At 38.5% G+C, this 21662-nt stretch overlaps 1 protein-coding gene across 1 annotated transcript in view; it reads right to left on the bottom strand.

Moving 5' to 3' along the window:
• LOC134136117 (ubiquitin-conjugating enzyme E2 E2) overlaps positions 1-21662 on the bottom strand; it is a 209788-nt gene that overhangs the window by 27891 nt on the left and 160235 nt on the right. The window contains exon 4 of the mRNA XM_062567832.1: positions 12151-12283. Within this exon, the coding sequence (XP_062423816.1) occupies positions 12151-12283 (133 nt within the window). The remainder of the gene's footprint in view (positions 1-12150; positions 12284-21662) is intronic.

The following is a 21662-nucleotide window of genomic DNA, read 5'->3' as shown; positions in this document are numbered from 1 at the left end:
AGTTTGAGTCTGGATTTTAACTTGTAATTGTTTTACTGTCAACTTAGAGGACAGACACAGAGCTGCATATTCCCTTCACTTAGCTCCTTTTAAGCATTGATGTAGGGACTATAGGAGTTCGATTGGCTGCAGAGAGCCGCTGGGATGAATGAAGGTACTTCATATTTTTTATAAATTGTTCAACACTCCTTTGTCATCTTAGGCTTCCATTTGGTGGATGAACAAAGGTAGTATTTTGTCTGTCTGAGGCTGGAAGGCTATTTTTAGAAAATACTTAGACCTGAAACATACGTTTCATTTACTATGAAAGCATCTTAAACCCATGACACTGAGGAAGGCACCCACTCACAAGACAAGGTTTGGTGCTTATCACTGACAATTATGTCACCCACTCACCATACAGGCCAGTGCACTTAAAAATGCCTGTCTCAATACAGAGGCATTTTAACAAAAAATTACAGCTTCCAGAATTTCTGAAGAAGCTGTATTAATGACAGCCTTAATACACTGGGGATTGGGGACGGACAACAGTTTTGCCAGCAGATGCCACAGAACTTCCTGGCTGATGACAGCAGGCTCAGGTTCCCCAGGCGAAGAGAGGACCTTGAGGAGACAAACACAAGTGGAAGAGCCAGAAGCAGCTCAAAAAACTGCCGTGCTCTGGGGCAGTCTGTTTACTACTCCCCTCCCCACTGAGGTGTCACGGCAGGCTGGCTTGGGGGCCAGCGTAGCATCTGAGATGCCGGAGTCAGCGTGCGAAGAAGCGAGGCACCTAGCCACTACACCTGCTTTATAGCTGAGGCAGCTATATGGAAACTGCTATCTTCCTTCACCTTCTGCATTCAGGCCCTGGGACACTCGCCTGCCCCCAAATACGATCAGTTTCACATAGAATTAGTAACAAACGTATGAGTGATTATGCAAAAATAGGATCACTAGGCTATACTGATTGCACATCTTTCCCTCCTCCACGCCCTCTGTGCTGGAGAAAGGAAAGGGTGGCATGGGAAGGCAACACAGAAGGAGAAACGCATTTTCAAACTGTCCTCTCTGCCACATATGTAGAGAGAAATCAAGTGATACTTCCATTCCAGAGGAATCACACTTCCTTTAATATGGTCATATGGTTATATTTTTATATATGGTTATATTTTTATCTTTGATGCAACTTAAATGATTCCTACAAGGGAGACAGTCTAATTCCTTTCATTGCCTGATGAAAACATCTAAACAGTCCCATGCAGAGGCTCAAGGGTTGCGTAGGCGTACATTAGAAGTTATACTCAGAAAAATGAATGGTAGAGGAGTTATTTATCTTTTTTTCAACCATAAGTGTCCTCTATGGATTTACTCTCTTTGATTCTGTGGTTTTAAAAGAGTATCTCATTTTTGCTGAATACAAGTGCAGGTCAAAAAAATGTGAATTACAGGAAATAGGGAAAAATAGGACTATCTTCTGAAAACCATAAATGTACAATAAAGAAGCTTTTGAAAGATAATGATAAGGAATTTAAATTCTATCAATTTTGGAAATAAATAATAGCAAATTCACCTGTTTATCTATTCAGGGTCATTGAATGCTAACCCTTCTGAGTACTGTAAACAAATACAAAAACTTTATAAAGTCTCTGAGAAGAGAATGAGGCTATTTATTTAAAAGGAGAGAGAAAATGATTAGAGAGAAAAGCTATGAGTGGCAGTTCATTGAATAAGCTTTAGGACAGAGAAAAGGCTGTTTTTATAACCCAAGAAGGGCAAATTAAGATGGATTTCAGTTGAGTGATCATAGGCAAGTGACTGTAGGCAAGATAAATTGCACTTGGATCTGAGATAGTCATTACGAACATCAGTTTTCCAGCATGACTTAGTTCGAAAGTCACTCATTATCTCTGATTTGAACGTAGCATTTCAGCAGTAGGTCTAAATCCATCGTGGCATTAGCAGCTAGGCATGTGAACCTCTACCGTGAGGTTCAGGCATGTGAAGGCACCGCAGTTCCCAAGGGGCTGCTCCCACAGACACACACGGCTCGTGCACTTTCAGACCCCCCAGAATCCAGCTCGCGGCACATCCGCCACCATTCCCTTCAAAACGGCATCGGGAGGAAGAAACGATTCTCCAGTTCTCCTGTTAGCACACAAAGGGTTACAGCCCGCTGCAGGAACTGCATTCTTCAGCCTGTTTGGGTCCAGCCCCCACCTTGTCTTCATTCCTCCCACTGAAACTGGGCAACTGTGCAGAGAGGGATGAAAGATTCATGCAGTCAGCAAGGCAATAAACAGAAACCAAACTCTTTTGCAGGGCCGACGCTTGAAGCAGGACTGAGATCCCAGGGCTTTCATTTCTGCAGCTTTGCAGAGATCCTTCCAAGCTCCCACATTTCTTACAAGGGCGCAGTCCTGCAGTCTCTCCTTAGATTCCCCATTTCTCAAATATTCCCCAAGAGTTCTGTTTTAATAAAACTGTGGTGGCACTACCTGAAATGGAAGAAGTTGTACTGCACACAGAAAAGGTTATATATATATTAAAAAATATGATGCCCTTTATAATGATGTTCATGGAGCTCAGAAGGGAGTAAGTAGTTCCCATCTCAGTTTTTCAGACTTTATGAGCAATAGATTTGTCTGCTTGAATAGAAAAGTAATAAAAACAAGATCAGGCCTATACGCTTTAGTAATATAAGAAAAACTACTATAAAACAATCTAAATGAAAACTGTCTATAGCTGTGAGTGACACAAAGTTCATGCAACAACCTTTATATTCATCAGCATCCTTAATTTTTTTACTGCATGTAACGTACCCAGCACTGAAGCTGCATTTCTAAGACAAGGAGATCCATCTCTGTTTTCTAACACAAAACTGTAGCACATACAAGCACAATCACTGAGATACTTAACAGATTATTACATAAATTGCATAATGAATGACCGACCATATGATGCTCATCATTAAACTGAACTGGTTAAATAGATGCCAAGAAATGAACTTCAGCCAGTTCATATAAAACCTGGTCACACCTAATTTTAGTAGGTAAAGAGTAGTTAGAATTTGTGATATCAAAGGAAAATATACCTCATCTGCATTAGCAGGAAATGATAACTTGTAACTACGTTTAGTTGACCTACAGAAAAATCTGATAATGCAATCATCCTGGGGTTTCTGTAACAACAGGGACTATGTGAAGCACAGCTGTCAGAAGTAATAACAACTTAAAAGGCTTATAATAGCGTTCATGTGAGTTAAACTTTAATATCATCCAAAATGCAAGAGTATCCACTTTGAGTTATCTTTCAATATATTAATGGTAAATATGAAACTGAACTTACACCACCTCATTGAACAGACTGATGCAAGAAAAAGAAATATAAATTTAAATAAACAGAACAGTGCTGAATATGTACTTTATATAAATACACTTGTAAATATACACACAGATTTGACAGCAGAAAAAGTAGAGAAGGCTTTTGCTAATAAGAGGTACCTGACAGGGCAAGTAAAAAAAAAATTCTCTTAACTGTACCAAGTTTTCCAAAAAAAGCAGAAGAGCAGGAGAGAAGAAAGGTAGTGGAACAGTGTCCGTATTAGGGAGGTTCAGAATAGAAACAATATTGCAAGATCCTCAGAAACATCAAAAGCTTTCTCTGATAAAGTCGATATAAATTTTTTATAAAACTGTTTTAATTTAACCAACACAATCATTCTTACATTTAGTAATTCCATGTGGAAAGTCAGGAACAAAGTCATTTCACAGAGAGTAAAATTTTTAAAGATGTGCTTGTCATTTAACTTTTACAAAACAAATCCTCCCCTTTTCCAAGCTTAAAACATGTAGGCTGCATCTTCCAATACGTATTCTCTTTTTTAAGTTTTCCAAAGTGCTCCTTCATTTGTGATTTAAAGAAATACAGCTGTTCTTACCTAAACGTGAGTACACCTATCCCATAACAACATTTCTATTTTACATAACAAATCATAAACCACAACATGACGAATAGTAGTTGGCTTTTTACTTTTGTTCCTACTTCTGTGGCTTCTGTAAGAAGGGGGCTTCTGGGCATGCTCGGGGAAGCAAGGCTGAAGTGCCGGGAAGGGACGCTGGGCACGGCGCTAGCAGAGGGCATGGCATGCAGGCGGGCTGCAGCAGGCAGTTACATTTCTAAATTTTATTCTAAGAAAACTTTTTTTTTTCCTCCCCCAATTTAACAGCCTTACGATATTTAAGGGCTCATTACATGGGGACTTCTAGGCTGATTCACCTGAGAACTGTAATAGACTTGGTTCTGCTCAGAATCAGGACACCTTTTTGTGGTTTGCAGTAATAATATATATAAAATTCTTTCTCTCACATCTGTATAAATGTAGGTGTACATTTGTGTATAAAAAGGATAAAAAAGAACATTAATATATGATGCATTTTTAGATCAGATATGGATTTTATGCAGCAGGAAAAAGTGACCGGAATATGATGGAATTAATGCAGTTTCTAAAAATGCTGAGTATCCAACAGAAATTACATGTTCTCTTTTGAAAGTAAATTTGACAGGTAGCATGCAAACCACTGCTGTGAGGTAGAAGATATCCTCTGTAGGATGCTGGCCATCCCACCCCTGTAGGATGCTGGCTTTCAAGGCACTTAACATACTGGGTATTTATAGGATATAGGAAGAAATGATGCAGCCTTCCAAGTTTTGGGGAGGGAAAACAGGAAGGGTGCAGCTGGATAGGCTCATTTTCATTAAGACTAAAGAAGTAAATACAAACCAGTGATACAAATTTGTATATTAAAAACAAAGTGAAAAAGAAGGCCATTCATTGGAAAAATTGGCAATTTGATTTGGCAATCACTGGAAGAAGTATCAAATACGTGAATTCAAAGGAAATCTCTCCTATCAGATGTGACTTCTACATTTGTCGGTAACAAAACACAGTTCTTGATCTTTTCCTCAGCTTTATGTATTTCTGCTTGCATCTCTGTCCTCCACTTGTCCTCCATACAATCTCTGTGATTCTGTTATTTTGAAAGAGGCCAAAGTTTCTTGAGGAGTCACCTAGGTCCAATCTGCACTGAGCTCCATGCTGTACATCACCATACAGTATTTCACATATTATCTCAACACATAAAATCTATGGACCGGATAGAGATCCGTAGCAGGCAGGGTGCGTGTGGGCACTGCCCATAACAGGTTTAATTCCCAGCAAACAGCTGCTGGGGAAGAGCAGGATGAAGGCTGCTACCTCCAACACTGTCCTACCAGCACTAGGATGTTCATCTGTGCCTTGCAGAAGCCCCCACGCGTCTGATAGCCACCTCCAATTGTCCGAAGTCTTCGCTGGCTCCGAAAGCCTGCCACCTCCCCTTGATGTCACGGATGAAGGATCCCAGGCCGCTGGCAGCAAGAATCTGTAAATAGCCAGGCTAGGCAAGGAGGGAGAGCGCGTGGGGGCACGGCGCACGGCAATGTGGTAGACGGCGGTAGAGGAGAAGAAGGAGAGCGGGGAGGGTGGGAGGTAGCCAAGCAAAGCTGCGAGTGGCACGGCGAGAACTAATGGGATGTGACAGAGGCTATGAGAGAAGTATGATGAGGCAACCGCATGTAAGGGGTAACAGTGACAGCAGACTATCATATCTGAAGGCAAGTCAGAGGACAGCGATATCTCGGAGAGGGCAAGGGAAGATGCCCTGCCTACCCCAGGGCTGCTGAGACAGCAAAGAGTGATGATCAGATAGGCTGCACTTAAGGTTATTTTGAGATTGAGAGGTTGACATGTAAATTGTGTTAATAGTGACACAGGCAATTTAAAATAAGCAGGAGAAATATATTAAAAATGTGATTTTTAACAAAAAAACATCGGTACTCTAAAAATAAAATTTGAGGGGACAAGTAGAAGAGGAGAGGTTGTGTCTTTTGAGCTTCTTAGGTTAGTAATACCAGGGAATGTTTATTTTTTCTCATGTGCCCTTAGGTAATTTCTCAGCACAGTTTTTCTATTACACTGCAGATACGGAAAAATGTCCTTAACAGCCAGTCATATATAAAAAACATATGAAAAACTAGAGTAAAAGCCTGGAATAAAAGGAACTGCCTATCATACATGAGGCTGACTTTAACAAAACGGTACAAAACTTGTACTACAGGAGAAGTATTCCACATAATGGTATTTTGTGCATCCAGATTAGTGTTATATGGCAATTACATATAAAGCATTGAAGAGATGTTTAATATTGCCATCAAGACCAGATTGTATAGATACTGTGCATGACATTTACAAAGGAAGAAGACTCTCCTAGCAGACTAGCGGTTGATTTAACACAGCTAAGCTTTCAAACACTGAGAATAATTTTTCAGTCAGTCAATAGACATATGAGATTTACAAGGAGGAAATGGAGTTTTCTGTTATTCTAATTTTGATTTAGAGGTGATTTAGCATATTGCAGCTTTCAAGTCCTGTGAACAATTTTTCAGTCATCTGAGATTAGAGTCCCTAGAAAGATTAATTGTAGAGTTGGGATTAAGAGATTTTATAAATCACTCAAATTCAAAAATAAAGCTAGCAGAGTACTAGGATAATGATAGATATATCCATATTGTATCAGCTACAGCTAAATTGAATTGACACTGTAATAGACTGAACACAGTCAAATATCTGAGTAGAAGTTATTAATAAAGATTATTCTTGCTGAAAATGCAGATACCACCATAGTGACAACTCCTGGAGAGAGTGTTCTCTTGAAGAGTATTCATTTTTTTAGAAACAACTGTGCGAAAGACGGTGATACGATTTCCTGATTTGTAAAGACTTCTTGTTCTGGAGGGACAGTATGGAGGCAAATGAAATTAACCTCCTGCCTTTGACTGCTGCCACATACACAACGTTGCAGGGTTAATTTTCACAATGGCTGAACCAGTTTCTGAGGTGGACCAAAAATAAAAATAAGCTGACTGAAAGATGAGATACATCCTATCTGTATCTATGTACATGCATACACACACCCACAGACAGACACACACATACATGCAAGAGACATCTACCATGCATGTACAGCGGTATATCCCATTCAATACCCGAGAAAAAGAGAGCAGGAGGGAGAGCTTTCCTTTGTTAAAGCCAAAGGGGGAACTGTCTGAATCCATCAAGCATGAAAGGAAGATTGCTAGCAGGAAAAAGAAATCTCGAAGGTTTTTCTAAAAAAGGTTGAGGGGTCATTAAGGCACTGGAGAAATACAAGGTTATTTCCTTGGCAGGCCATCTAAGTATTTTCACTCATTTCTTTAAGTGGCTGCTCAAACAGGCCACAACTTTCTCTGTTCCTAACACACTGCACTACAAGGGACATAATATATTCTTGTGCTGAAGCAAAACCTCACCTTATAAAATGTGTCCTGAGTCTGTGAGCCAAAATCGAAGTCTCATCAGCATTTGCTTTTGGCAGAAGGTGAGATCATGTGCATATACTATGGCTTGCTTTGTCTGTGGCATACCTTCCTCTTGCTTGGCATCTCAGAAAACCAACATGATGCTTTAAATATTAGAAGATATAGCTGGAAAGAAAATCAAGGTACTGTAGGCTGCTTGATTTCTTGCTGACTCAGTCAACTGGGTGCTCAGCTAATTTTCGCAGCGTTGCAGAAGTTTCTTTGCAGTGGAAGCTAGGAAATGTTTTTAATTGATTAGAGCCTCCCAGAAAGCCAAAGCTAATTTCTCAGTTCTCAGATGAGCTGTTCTAAAAATCTTGTTATCTGGTTATACAGATAAACTGGAGATAGTTTGGGATGGCCCTTTGTCACTTCTGTTCAAACTACATCAGTCACAAGTAGGGAAACTTCTTTTAGGAAAACAACCTTCTCTTCTGCCCGAGTCTGCTGCAGTTGTGGGTGAGGCAAAATGCCATAGATGTAAAAGGAAAGCAGAGCTGAAAGGGTCAGGGACCTCTGGCTCAAAAAGTCTGGAGTCCAGTTTCAAGGCATGAGACAAAGTTGAAAGACTGAAATAGACTGACTTCAAAGAGAAAAAAAATGAATATCATGACAGCAAACCATACCATGACTTACCATAGTTATTTTGTTGAAAAAGAGCTTAATTTGACATTATGCTTATGACTCCAGAGAGACATTGGCAGGTAAAGATGGACAGAAAGAGAACTACTGGTCTGTAGGGGAATGACTAGCTGGTGCGGACTAGAAGGGAGACTTGGTGGCAGAGATGTTTGGATGTACAAAACTAGAAACATAAAACGGACCATGTAGAGCAACTAGAGGTTGTGAAGAACAGAGACAAAATTCTAAAATCTTAAGAGGCTATGATGTTGAAGGTATAAATGAAGGAATAGTTAAATAGCTTAAATCAAAGTTTTGGATAGACGTTTTTTCTCTTTTTAAATAAAAACTGAATGGATGACTGATTCGTCTTCTTTTAAGTGATAAAGCAAGTTAACTATCAAGAACAACAAATGAAAATGAATTTCCAAATTTGTTAAAACCCTCAAACCCTAGGCCCATAATTCTTTGCTTTTTGTCCAAATGTGCTTTCAGATTTTTTAAATTAGTATTTTCCAATATGCAGAAGGGTGCCACAATCATCAGAATAAGTATCAGCAGGGTTTAGAGAAGGAATTGGGATCCTTTAGAAAATATTCAAATCTTTGTATAATATAAACCAAACAACGGCTACACCATAAACATATTTAATTTATAATAATAAAAAGAAAGACACTTTACATTATCCAGAGTTCACATTCAATCTATTTTTCTTTACTGAAGAATTATATTTCCTTTGCCAACATGCAAGTGCAACCTACACATATACAACAACAGAACACACAGCATCTGAGAATAGATAAGGAAAATGGACCGTGGAAATCTTTCTGCTGATTTTAATAGGCTTTGGATTAGGCCCTGCAACAATAACTGTGTTATGCGACATGGGCATTTGCCTCTGGAACCTTACGCTGGGTCAAGTAATTACATCTGGGAAATGCAGTTTCTGCTTCTTCCCAGATCTTTGTGGTCACGTCTTTGGAAGATCAATTTTGACAGGACTCATTTAAATGTTTCCTTACTTCATAGTAAAAGTGGGATAAAAGTGGCCCATAGAAATCTCAGGAGGAATATATGAATTCAACCATAGCAAGAAATGTGGGTTAGGACTTTTTCTGTTATGTACTGACATGGATGTTACCTTGCCAGCATTCTGGAATACGTTTTAAGTCTTTCTCAGTTCCACATTCCACAGTTTTGTATTTTTATCTCCAGGTTTTTTAAGATGATACAGCCATGAGAAGTGGAGATATACTTAGAAAAAAATCTAAGATTATTTATTCCCATGACCCAAAGAACTATGATTTTAAGAACAGCACCAAATATCACAAATCTTGTGGTGAAGTGGAAGAGATGTCAACACCCAGTGACACAGATAACACTCTATGGTGATTCCATATGTTATGCTCTACCTACTCAGCACATTTCTTATGCTAGAAAGAAGTGTCTGGAGAACATATTTAACTATCATTTCCCAACAATATTGACTGGCAGCAGTTACCTTATGACAACAAGTCATATTCCCACATTGCTTTATTCAAGGAACTTCCCAAAGTATTTTAGCTATGAATCAATTTCATAGGGTCTGGAAGATATATGTAATGAAATAGCAACAGTTTAGGCGTTCCTATAGCAGGTCTGAAGATATGGGTTACTTACAATATGTACAAAGTATGTTAGTGAAATATTAGTTAAATCTGACACTAGTCCCCTGTGCACATGTGCTCCTTATTTTTTTACAGATAAGAATTTCCTTCGTCATAAATACTAGCCTTGTAGCAATACAATAAGGCATCAGCAACTCGCTTGTTCTTTATCAAGCAATACATTTTTTTATGATTTATATGCACATATTTCCTACAATGGCAGTTGGAATCAAGATAAAGGCAGACAAAAGATCTATTGCAAAGCAGGATAAGAACCTCTTCTTTGCTCAGTATTTCTTCAGTAAGCAAAGCCCAGCTGTACTGCTCATGTCTCGGAATAATACAGTCACAAAACACAACTGAGCGTGGATTGCAGAAGCCTTTACCATGTGGTGAAAAAGCAAACTGGACCTTCACCTTCTACTTTACAAGGGTGCCTACTGCATGTATTACCTCAAAACTCAACACTTATAATGGAGAGAAGGACAAAAGATGTCCCTCAGACTTGTACTTTATATCTAGTCCTTTACATGTTATGTTCAGATTTTTGAGGGAACTTTAAGCTGTATTTTATAACCAATAAATCCATTCTGTGGATATGCCAACATCCACTAAGCAATTCTCTCTTTAATTTGCTGTGGGACGGAGTGTAACTCTCGCATTGCAACTGCTACAAACAGACTAAGCCAAGCAAGAGGCAAATGAAAGGGACTTGTCAAGATGGAAATCCACACAGCAAGCGAGAGGGACAAAATGGAGTGGGTTGGGAGGGAGGTTTGAACAAGGCCAGGGAACAGAGCATTGCTGGATCTCAGCATACTCAAAGCTTCAAATAACTGAACTAGAAGCTAGAGCTTATGAAGTCAAAATTGGTATCTCGCTGTGCAATTACAGCTATCTAAATCAGATAATTTCCAGTCAGCGAGGTGTACAAACCTCCATAATGCCTGTCATGACTTCACAGCTTCCCTAAACTGGAACATCACAAATGGAAAAAAGTTAGACATCTCTAACACTGCTAGAGTATGCAGTTTTGTCCCATCTTCAGGTCACTGGTTGGGGAAGTCCAGTATATAGAAAGGCAAATGTTTTTAATTCACATCTCTTTTTTGTGTTATTTTCTTTTTCCATTTTTCTGATAATATAAACAATGTTAACTACTATAAAAATTATTATCGTGGCATTAAAATTCTGTTTATAAATGCTTCTCTTTCAGTGCTCTACTCACAGTAATTAGGAATCAGCTAATCTCTCTTTTAACACAACACCCTTCTGTCATAGGCAAACATGGTATATTAACCCTTCCACAAGTGTGTCAAAAAGAACGTAAATTTTTTCCTCCATAACTTCTCCTGGAAAGCTCTCCTAGAACCTCACCCTACCCATTCGTAAGGGGAACAAGTAACCTCCTCGCTTTGTTTCATAAGACAGACCTATCAAGTTATCCAGTTCTATTAATTGCCCGGCTGGATAAATTTTCCAGTTTCTCTAAGTGTTATTGACCATGAGTGTCAAGAATTGCACTCAGTGTTTTTTATAAAGTGCTTTAAGTGTCTTGTATATGACACTGATAATTCCTTACATTTCCTTACAGGAAATACCAGATGATGCACCTTATGGCTGTATTTATCTTTGTCATAGATGAACTAGACTGACAGTTTATAATAATCCGTGATCAAGCAATACAGCTCCTTTTGGTCACCTCTTTCAGAATTTATTGCTACTGATTATTGATGACATTTCACACTTCTGCATTTCACATCACTTCTGTTTCATCCATCCTCAAAATCACTAGATTTCTCCTGTGTGACATTCACTACCCCTTATTGGTGATCTCCCAAATTTATGTTATTGGCGTAGTTCTTTGGTACATTTCTACATTTGCAGTTACTGCCATTATTGACAGTCTTAAAAAAGGAAACCATAAGGAATTCTACAAATTATTGTCTTTCAGTTCAATTTCTTGTCTTTGCTGCCATATTTCATCATTCTTCAAGAAAACTAATGTAAAGCAATCAATTATAACTTCATGAACAGCAGAGTATTTTTCATCTGCAGAAATAATTTATATTGGATGGTGCAAAAGGCGTGCATTTTGTCAGACTGCCATAGACCCTTGGTGAATGATAGGGGTCAACAGAAAAGAATAAGTATTGTCAGCTGCTTAAAAAGTGTGCAACACAAATATAAATGCTTTCATATTAGAAACAAACCCAAATCAAATAAGTAAGTGCTTGAAGTTGTGTAACCATTTGTTAAATAAATCCATATCTGTCCCAGTGTACTGGAGATATGCAGGAAGATTTTATGCAGTTATTTAAATTCCTTCCATCAAAATATTCACTATAAATGTTCATTATTTACCTCAGAGTTTTACATTTCAACCTACAGTTGTATACCAACATACACATTAAAAAATATCACAAGGAGAGGAGGTCTAACAGACTTTTAATATCCTCCTACTAACCTTAGGTGGTTTAAAAGGATAGTCCGGTGAAAAGGTAATGTCAAGGAAGAAAACTCCACCTTCATACACAGACCCTGGAGGCCCCAGTATAGTTGACCTCCATTCATAAATGTTGTCTCCTTTGGGTCCAGCACTAAAATAGAGAACAAAAATATAACATAACAATCATAACACATAATAACATAACACATGAAAATATCCATCCGTCAGTTATACTCTACTAATTGTAGCGCAACAACACTAGAAGGTAAAATTATGTATGTTTATTAAGTTAGCCTGGGATAACATATGTAGCTGGTGTCCTTAGCTCAGACAGTGAACTGATACATTCAGTTCATAAAGAAGTGTTAAAATCACTGATTTATGAATTATTCAAATAAATACAGAAAAAAGTCCTAATTGTCATATCTCAAATATTTTAGGGGGCAGATGTGCAGTATTTACAGTACAAGGATACAGAGACTTCCCTGAGATATCTCATCACTGCCTTGCCTTACAAACCACCCTATTTTCACCCACCTCCTCATCCACCTACCTCATCAGTCAGTACCAGTATAACTGCACACATTACCATACAGCACATGATGTACTAAAGACTTAGCACTGTACAAATGACCTTGTAGCTGTACTTTCTAAGTCACTATCCTAAGGACTCCAGTCACTAGCACAGAAGGCTGCTTTACTCTGCAATTGTTACACTGTCTTAAAATGCCTATAAATAGAAAGCAGGTTAAACTGTAGGATTACGTGAATCCAAACTTCCCATTTAAGGACACAGCACTGAAACAGCACGTAAAATATGCACAATATAGTCTTGTTTGCACAAAAAGAAATTCTCTCACCTGCATAGTTAATTCCTGGAGAAAGTAAATTAAAAACTAATAAAGTTTTCAGGCATTACTCTTCTATAAGCCAAAATGGCCTTTTTTTCAGAAAACATAATGCTTGTCCAGGGAAAGATATATTTCACACAGTGTGGCCTCTAAAGGAAACCACAGATTTCTTTTTGGTTCACAGCCTACTGATACAAGTCACTGATACAGGACCCGAATTTTAATTAGGATCAATTAGGATGGTGACTTCTAGATATCCTGCTAATATTTTTCACAGGAAGGCGGCGTTGGTAGATTTTTCAAATAAATGACGCAGTATTTTCTTAAGGCATTTCTTGTGAAACAATTCTGGTTATGTTTGCAATAAAGATTTCCACAGTACACAGGGGTTTGTGAAATAACCCTGTGTGTAGAACAGATGAAAGCTCTTGGCTATGCTCCATGCCTCACAACATACCCAAGGCATACAATTATTATACGACATCGTGTCATGTTCACTGCTCAACTACTCGTTTTGTTCACTGAAAGTTAATAAAACCCTCTTTCACGTGAAATTCCTTGGGCTCCCTTCATTAAAACTTCTGACTGCATGATTCCCCGCATACAACTGAGCGACTTAGTACTGTGCAGTGTAGTTCATTAGTCATGGTACCTACATCAATTTTCTGTAATAGCTGTTAATGTTTCTTGGCTTTCTAAACTACGTGCTTTCTTAACAAAAAATGGGTTACAGAGAATATAATATTATGGAACATTCATTTTGTATCAGCCTCAGTAACAAAACTGGCAATTGTTTTAAAGATAAAATCACTCTTTTTAAGTATCACAATAGTGAAAGTGCTGCCATCTATTCATCCATCCATATTTCACAGTGTCTGCAATACATCAGGTTGCTAGCTGCCAAACAAATTTAATTTACCCAGTTCTCAGTTTGCATTAACCTTTGAATAATAAAGCACAGCTGAGACTGCTGTAAGAAACAAACCAGAGAATGAATAATTAAAACACCTTCTCTGCCTTTAGAAAGACCAACCCCAAGTCAACAGGGAAGGTTTAATTGTGCCTGAACTAGGCATTAAGGGACTAATTGAACTCTTTATAAGCCAAAACGAATGTGGGACTACACCACTGCCATGGTATGCAAAGTTCACAGAAAGTGAAGCCCTAAAAAATCAGGCAATTAGTTCAAATAGAAAAGGCAAGAAGCAAGGTCAGTCTAAATCTTGCAGAAAAAAAACCCCTGTAATATGTGAAGGAAATCCTTTCCCTTTTTCTGCAGGAAAATGCTCTAGGACTTGGAGAATCAATGACATAGTTGATGCCAGCAAGGTTAAAATGGAAGTGATATAAATGTCAATCCCAGAGAAATGTTTGGAAACAGCAAGTAACAAAAGAAAATTCTGTTTGTACTAGTGTTCATTTAGCCAACAGGGGGTGGTTGGGCCCTACATGGGTTTGAGGGAGGCCCACTTTTTTGATCAGATGCTAAAACTGTCTCTGACAGTGACACTTTCGTAACTTGTATTATTTTTATTTGTTTTGTCTATTTGTTTAATTGCATTAACACTTGAAATGAGCAGTCATTAATTAAAATAGTTGGAAAATGCTCCATCTGCCAGTTGAACTGTTTCGGCACGTCCAGCTACAAGCCCAGCCTGATCACATTCTGCGGATACTGATTAACATTAATTGAAGGTTTTCTTTGCAAATGAGAGATGAAGCTTTATTAAGTAGTATTATTAATTTAAAGAATAGCTTGAATTGTATGGAGTGTGGGAAGACTGCTGTTATAGATGTTTGCCTGTTAAAGTGCTTGCTGGCAGCAAGGCTGTTCAGCCGATGCAAAATACTGATTCATGTGCACAGTCAACAGCTGGTACTAAGGGCAACAGCATGCACAAGCATAGCATTTTTTCACGTGCACATTAATAATACAAAAAGTTTGACAGGTGTATTTCCTTGTTTTCCTTCTCTCCTAATTGTTAAGCCTTTTATTTATTCACATTTTTGGCAACAAGAATGACAACTTTTCAGGCTTTACCAGAGAAAATTCCCATATGTGCAAGTCCTCAGCCAGAGCCTTATTCCATAAGGTTTATAATGCAAGAGGATTTAATTGCCCATCTCCCTACATGGATATCTGGCCGGCACACTGAAGCCCAAATGTTTTACATTCAGTGTGATTTATATTCCAGCTCTATTAATGTTACTGGTAACTAAATCACAGATCTCAAAGAAAGTAAACTAAACATCTCAGTGCTTGAAATTATGTTATCTTTGGAAGGATAGATTCAGATGTGCACCTGCTCGGCAAAGGGCAGACTAAATCTGTCTTGAACTGAACTGACCCAGAGCCAGAGTATGTATGTGCCGCTTGCCACTAACCTAGTGCTAAATCAGTCAGCTTCAGGGGAGAAATAATGATGGCTCTAGCATCTCCAGGTGGAAATGGCTGAATTATAAAGATAAGGTGGTTGGGATAAGGACAGATCTGCTCGCAGATCAGCAGCTCCAAATATGAGCCTGATTCCTAACCCCTAGCGACTGAGCCCAATGAGAAGAACGCGGTGTTATTCTGGAGGTGGCACTCCAAACATTTCCAGCGTATCTTCCAGGTGGGAATTGTAACATAGGACTGGGGAGGTGCAGCTGAGAATAAAGGCTCATGAGACTTGAAGTTATCAATAGCTCGTCAAGAGATAGCTCTCTTCTGTCATTATTCCCATAAACTGATGATATACTCCCCAGAATACTGTACGTTTTACCCGCTGGAGAGGCTTTGCTCACTGAAAGAGCTGGGGGTGGGTGGACATCAAGCCAATCTTACTCATCCTTTTTTAGAATGACATCAGTGTGGATATATGAAACTAAGGAAGAAGTCAATACACATAAAACAGTCCCCTTTGTATTTAATCTCCTTTGTCTCTCCTAATATACCTCAATTCTGTCACTGCTTCCAACACATATAGTTGCAGGTGAAATGTACACACATCAGTTACAGTTAGTAGCAAGATACTTTAAAAGCTACTATAATTGAATCCATTTTCCTTTAAATATGCTTAACGTATTGAGTATTTTCTATTCCTTCAATATGTTTTAGGCAGGCAGTCACTTGAAAGTAGTGCTGCTAAAAGCTGCTTGTCCAGTACAATCTTTATAAACACCAAGCTTTGACTGCACTTTGAACATACTACAATATTCAATTTAAAATGATGTATCAGTAAATTAATAGGATAGTTATATGAAAACTACAGCACCTATGAGACATAATGATAAAACCCTATCTAGAGAAGTAATGAAAGCACTGCTGATTTTCAGTTTCATCAGAGCTGTGGTTTTTACAGAAATGTATTCAATTTCCAGATCTTAACTCAAAAAAGTAAAAATACAAAAGGCCAAAGAAATAAAGATATTCCACATTTTATCAATTAGTCATATGGAATAAATTGATCAAAGTAATGTTATCATTTTCTATTCTAGTTTATATTTCTTGATGAGGGATCACATGCTTCCCCACGTTTTTAACTGGAGGTAGCATCTCATACTGTGTTTCTGGTGATGTGGAAAATGAGGACAAGTTAATGTCTTCCTTTGCATTTCTTGCCAGAATCCAATTTTAAAGTGTAACTACACTCCTTAACGAAAGGGAAAGGTAACCCTGGAGCATAAAAAGAAGTGAGATAACTTGCATTGCTGTCTAGTTCTGACAAGCTAACAGCCTTCGGAGGGAAACAATCAGGCCAAATAAAACAGGAAAGCAAGATGCTTTGAAGGCTTTCCTATTTCTCAGGACTCCAAAAGAAATGGAAAGATTCTCCTGGACCAGGTAAGTTTAAGTTTATTTTTATCCTTCGCCTCTGCAACAGGGCAGAATAAAGTGGAAACAGGATATTATACTCACTTTGTCCATGTCACTCATTTTCATTATTGTTTTATCCAATCTGAATTGCACTGAAGCACAAAAATGCGTATCAGGCCTGGGGGTCCCTTGCACTAGGTGCAGTTCAAAGACGATGCAGACCCTCCGAACTAGCTACAGTAATATATTAAAGCAGAAGGAAGAGGGATAGACTGAAGTCTCTTCCTCTTGCTTTCCTTTTATTACAAGGAGCCTTGACTTCATGATTTAAGAGGTTTCCCTCCGAGGAGAGAAGCTCATCGCAGAATTATCTCCACTTATATGACATACAACACAGCTTCTTGCAATTCTCTGTTTCTTGCACATCTAACAGTTCGCTGGAGCAGATCCTGCCTCTAGCTGCCCTTAGTCAATGCTTCTGGGAAGCCACTTGCCCAGAGGGCAAAGTGGATACAAAAGTATCAGAGGATTGGCAAAATAATTTAAGAGCACAGCTGGTGAGGGAACAGGATGGATGTGACAAAACAGAAGACTGCAGATTCAGCCTTCAGTGAGATACATCTCCTGAGAGACTCACATGAAGCCTCATTAAAATAAACCCAACACATATCCCTGCTCTGTTTTGAACATGTTGCTAATACTGAAACTGGTCCTGAGCAGGAGTGTGGCTTTGGTTTGTACCACCAGCGTGTCTCAAGTGATACGCCACTGAGGAGGAGCTCAGTGCTGTCCCCATGCCTGGGCTTTGCCATGCAACCAGCAGTGGAGCTGTGCTGCCCAAGTGGCTGCTAGATAATCTCAGTCTGGGAAGAAGTCAGCCAGTAAGGGCTACGCTGAAGCTGGCATCGCCAGATGCCCCTGACTCTGGTACACCAACGCCTGTCGTATTCAGCAAAACGCACAGACAGTACCATTGGGAGGTACTGGCACCATGCCTCCAGGAGCAGCGGAGTTCCCACCCTCCACTTTCCCCTCCGTGGTAACCGTTGTACCTCGGTTTAGGACAGACACAGGCAGTGTCAGCAACACTGGTCACCGAGCTCATGGCCATCTGTGCTGCTGCTTCTGCTCTTCTGCCAGTCCTCTCCTCTCTCCGTTTTGGAAACCCATTTGACCCACTATATTTAGAGCTTTCACTCCCTTCTCTTCCCTTGTAACTGACAATCCTTCTTCCTAAAACCCCTGTTTTCTCTTTCTTGCTTGAGGGTGGTCTCTCTCTCTCTCTGCATGGTGGTGATTCATTGGTCTTTCTTCACAGTGGACCTGTCGTCCCCTTGGGTACGTGCAGCTCTCCTTCCCTCTAATGTGCCCTTTGTTTCCTCTCATCAACAGGCATCAGCGCGTTCTGCAGTTTTTTAATCTTTCTCTAGAAAGGAGGAGGGGATAGAAAGTGGTGCAGGGGGATTTTAATTCAGTACAGCAGTTACTCATTTTCTTTCTTTCCTTCTGTGTTGCCCTTCTTCTGAGACATAGAAAATGAAGAGCAAGCAGAGCGGGTGCTGCAGCAGCAGTGGGGTGGAGAAGGGAAAGGGAGTCACAGCTGCTTACCCAGATGCTACAGTGATATCAGTAGGTACTTTTATAAATGTATGTAATAAACAGTTGCCACAGCAGCCAAAGGAATAGATTTCTACAAAACAAAAACAAAGAGATAGCAGCAAGCACTGAGACTGCCTGGGGCAATGGGCACAGTTGTATGGTTAATAACACCTCTGCTATGAATAAAATTATCAGGCTAGTCTCTGAGCAGTAGAATCAAAGAACACTTAAAGAAATACACCACTTCAGAATTAGACAGAAGTGCTGTAGTTTGGCTATAATATTGATGACTTAAATCTTCAGCAAGAAACAAACCCCTACCCAAATTCATCCCTTTGGAATGTATAACCTTTTCACATCCTTTCTTCCTGAAAATCTTCTGAAAACTCCTAAAGTCTTTTTTGCTTTTTTTTTTTTTTTTTTTTTAATTTATCTTCATCTCACTTCCTTCATCTGCATGGTCCAAAAAATATAATTAAAAATACTGGAAGATGCTGAAGATGCTGATGGTTCTTACTAGTTTCCATCTAGACCAAAGCTGAAGCTTTTTCAGCATCAAATTCTAGGCCCAAGAAATCCGTCACTCAGAAAGTCTTTGGCAGAAATAGAAACGTCCAGCAAATCCCTCATACTACTTAGCTTTCATTACAGAATTCAACTGAAAAATTTTGATCAGACTTTCTTCCAGTTCAGGATTACTTTTGTGACTGCGACCATCTTTCCTTAAGAAACTTTAAAAAAGTACCTTTAGGCAAGCTGTTAGAGAATAAAGGTATCAGGATGTTTTTCTAAATGATATTCAAGATTCCTTCAAAGCGGTTACATCCTGCTTTTATCAAACATTATTTATGGATGCTGGTCACCATTTTCGTCTACACTTTGGGACCAACCTGTTTGTGGTAAATGCAATGGGAAAGATACATAGGACAAATGATCCCAATGAACGATCAAGGGAACAGCAGTGTATGACTGCTTACAGCTAACTACTCCTTGTGATACTTATTAAGAGTAATTGAACTCAGTGCAATACTGCACTGTTTCACTGTTAGTTTTCTCTAGTTTTAGCAAGGTGTTTCTCCAAGGTACCTACCACCAAAGTCAATATGCAGTTTATATTCTGTGGCTTCCTACTATTGCAGCAGACCCGCTGTATTCTAGGTCAGCGTGCCCAAAGTTTGTACAAGGCAACTTCTCTTTTTTTCCTTTGAGATTATCTTTGCCCCTAGAAATTAAGGGAATCTGAAGTACAGGTTCTCACCTGCTGAAGCTGGGTTGTGTTTAAAATTCATGAGTTTTGGCCACAATAAAAATAAAACAGAACAAAGTGAATGTCACTTAGTTGACTTTATTATTCACTTCTAACTAACACAACCAAAAATTATTAGAAGTATTCTAGCACTTAGGTAGACTAGTATTATTCAGAGAGTACTTTGAGATTTCTATCCTCTAAAGTCTGTCTGTCTTCAGAGTGTCCCTGAGATAGAAACCATCACGAAGAGAATCATTTCTTAATGCATAAAAGTTATTTATATTATAGTATATACAGCAATTTATTCACTGCAAACACCATTACACAGTGTATGATCACAGCATGCTGAGTATTCACAATGAGATTTAGAAATGGCAATTTTGTTAAGTATTCTCCACTTCGTTCAGCTGAACAAAACTACATAAAACCCTTCATAGAAGGCTTTCCTTGTTCAACTTTGGAAACAATGCTTTGCCTCATATCTGAGGACCTAATTCCCTTTTGCCACATCTTTTTCTTTGAAAAGTAACACCATCAGCTGTAGTTACATCTTTTTCACACCACCAGAAACAGACTGAACAGTTTAAATAAGACAAAATATTTATCTGTCTGATTTGCCTTTATGTAAATTTTTTCAAGCATGATTTGTAGCCATATTTTAGCAAGCTAGGAATGAAAAAGACTACAAATAAATTCATAGATACTCCTGAGACCTCTTAATATGCACTCCAACCTTGCAGCTCACCCAGTGATTCTATTTCTTTGCAACTCTTAACTCGTCTCTCCTTGAATCTTTTCCCTTCTCTATATTACAACTCATTTATCAAAATGTAACTACTTTTTAATTTCATGACATTTCCACTTATTCACAACAGCTTCAATCTAATGTTCAATCTTCTCTAAGTTAAAAAACAACACAAAAAGGTGATATAACACTGTCAGGTATTATATTTTTAAACTCTAATTTAAAAGGATGAGGTCACTGAGTGCGGACAGATAGCACAGAAACCCCACAGCAGCTGAAAGATTTAAGAGCTCTAGTAAGGAAGAAAGCATTCTTTAAAATAGAATTGCCTTTTTAGTTTCTGTGGAAACCTTAGAGGCAGAGAGAAAGGTAGACAGGTCTAAAGCAGACCAGATCAAAAAGACTAGAAAGACTTCTAATTCATGCATGCAATATATTGAAAGTCTTGGAATTGAAATCCATTTGATATGCCGATCTGATCATTTATATAAAGATGTCCAAATTCCCACTCATCATTATAAATGGTTTGAAAAAATTATGCACAATGCATTAGCAATGGATGGATCAGCTGAGATGTAACTAATGTCTCCTTTGCTTTCTGATGAAGAAGTACTTAATTCAGGAATTCACTGCTAAGACAGTTGGAAGACCTCAGGTCAAGAGTTGACTCAGGTTTTCAGCCTCTGAGGTGGGAGACTTGAGATTGTTTAAGGTGGGTGCATTAACACATAACCCTGCATACTGGCTCACTACAAGGGTAATGTGTCCTCTGCTTACAATGGAGGTCAAGAGCAAGTAGATGAGACAGGGAAAACAAGGTACCAGTGTCACTAAAAATACAGCACATCCTCAGGTTTGCATTATTTTAAAAATAATAATTATATCAGGAATATTATATCAGGAATAATTATATCAGGAATATATATAATATAATACATATATTATATGTATTTCATATAATATATTTCATATATTCATGAATATCATGAATATGTATTTTACAACAATATTTACAAAATGAACTTTAAAGAAGCAGCACATCAAGTCACTTTTTGAGGCCTATCTATAACAGTTATATCTTGCCTACTATTACAGTATCAAGTACCAGTGGAATAAAAACTGAGACTTTCACTCTTTTTTCCATTCATTGTGATGGAACATGGAATGTGAACTGACTTTGCTAACTACTGTAAAACTTCGTAAACTCAGTGACTGTTCAACTGCCACTGTTCTTGATTTTCTCATATAGATTATATTTTGTATGCAGTATAAATGACAACGGATTTT

Source organism: Rhea pennata, chromosome 2 (genome assembly GCF_028389875.1).
Source record: "Rhea pennata isolate bPtePen1 chromosome 2, bPtePen1.pri, whole genome shotgun sequence".
Lineage (NCBI taxonomy): Eukaryota > Metazoa > Chordata > Aves > Rheiformes > Rheidae > Rhea > Rhea pennata.
This window is presented reverse-complemented; position numbering and strand designations above follow the sequence as displayed.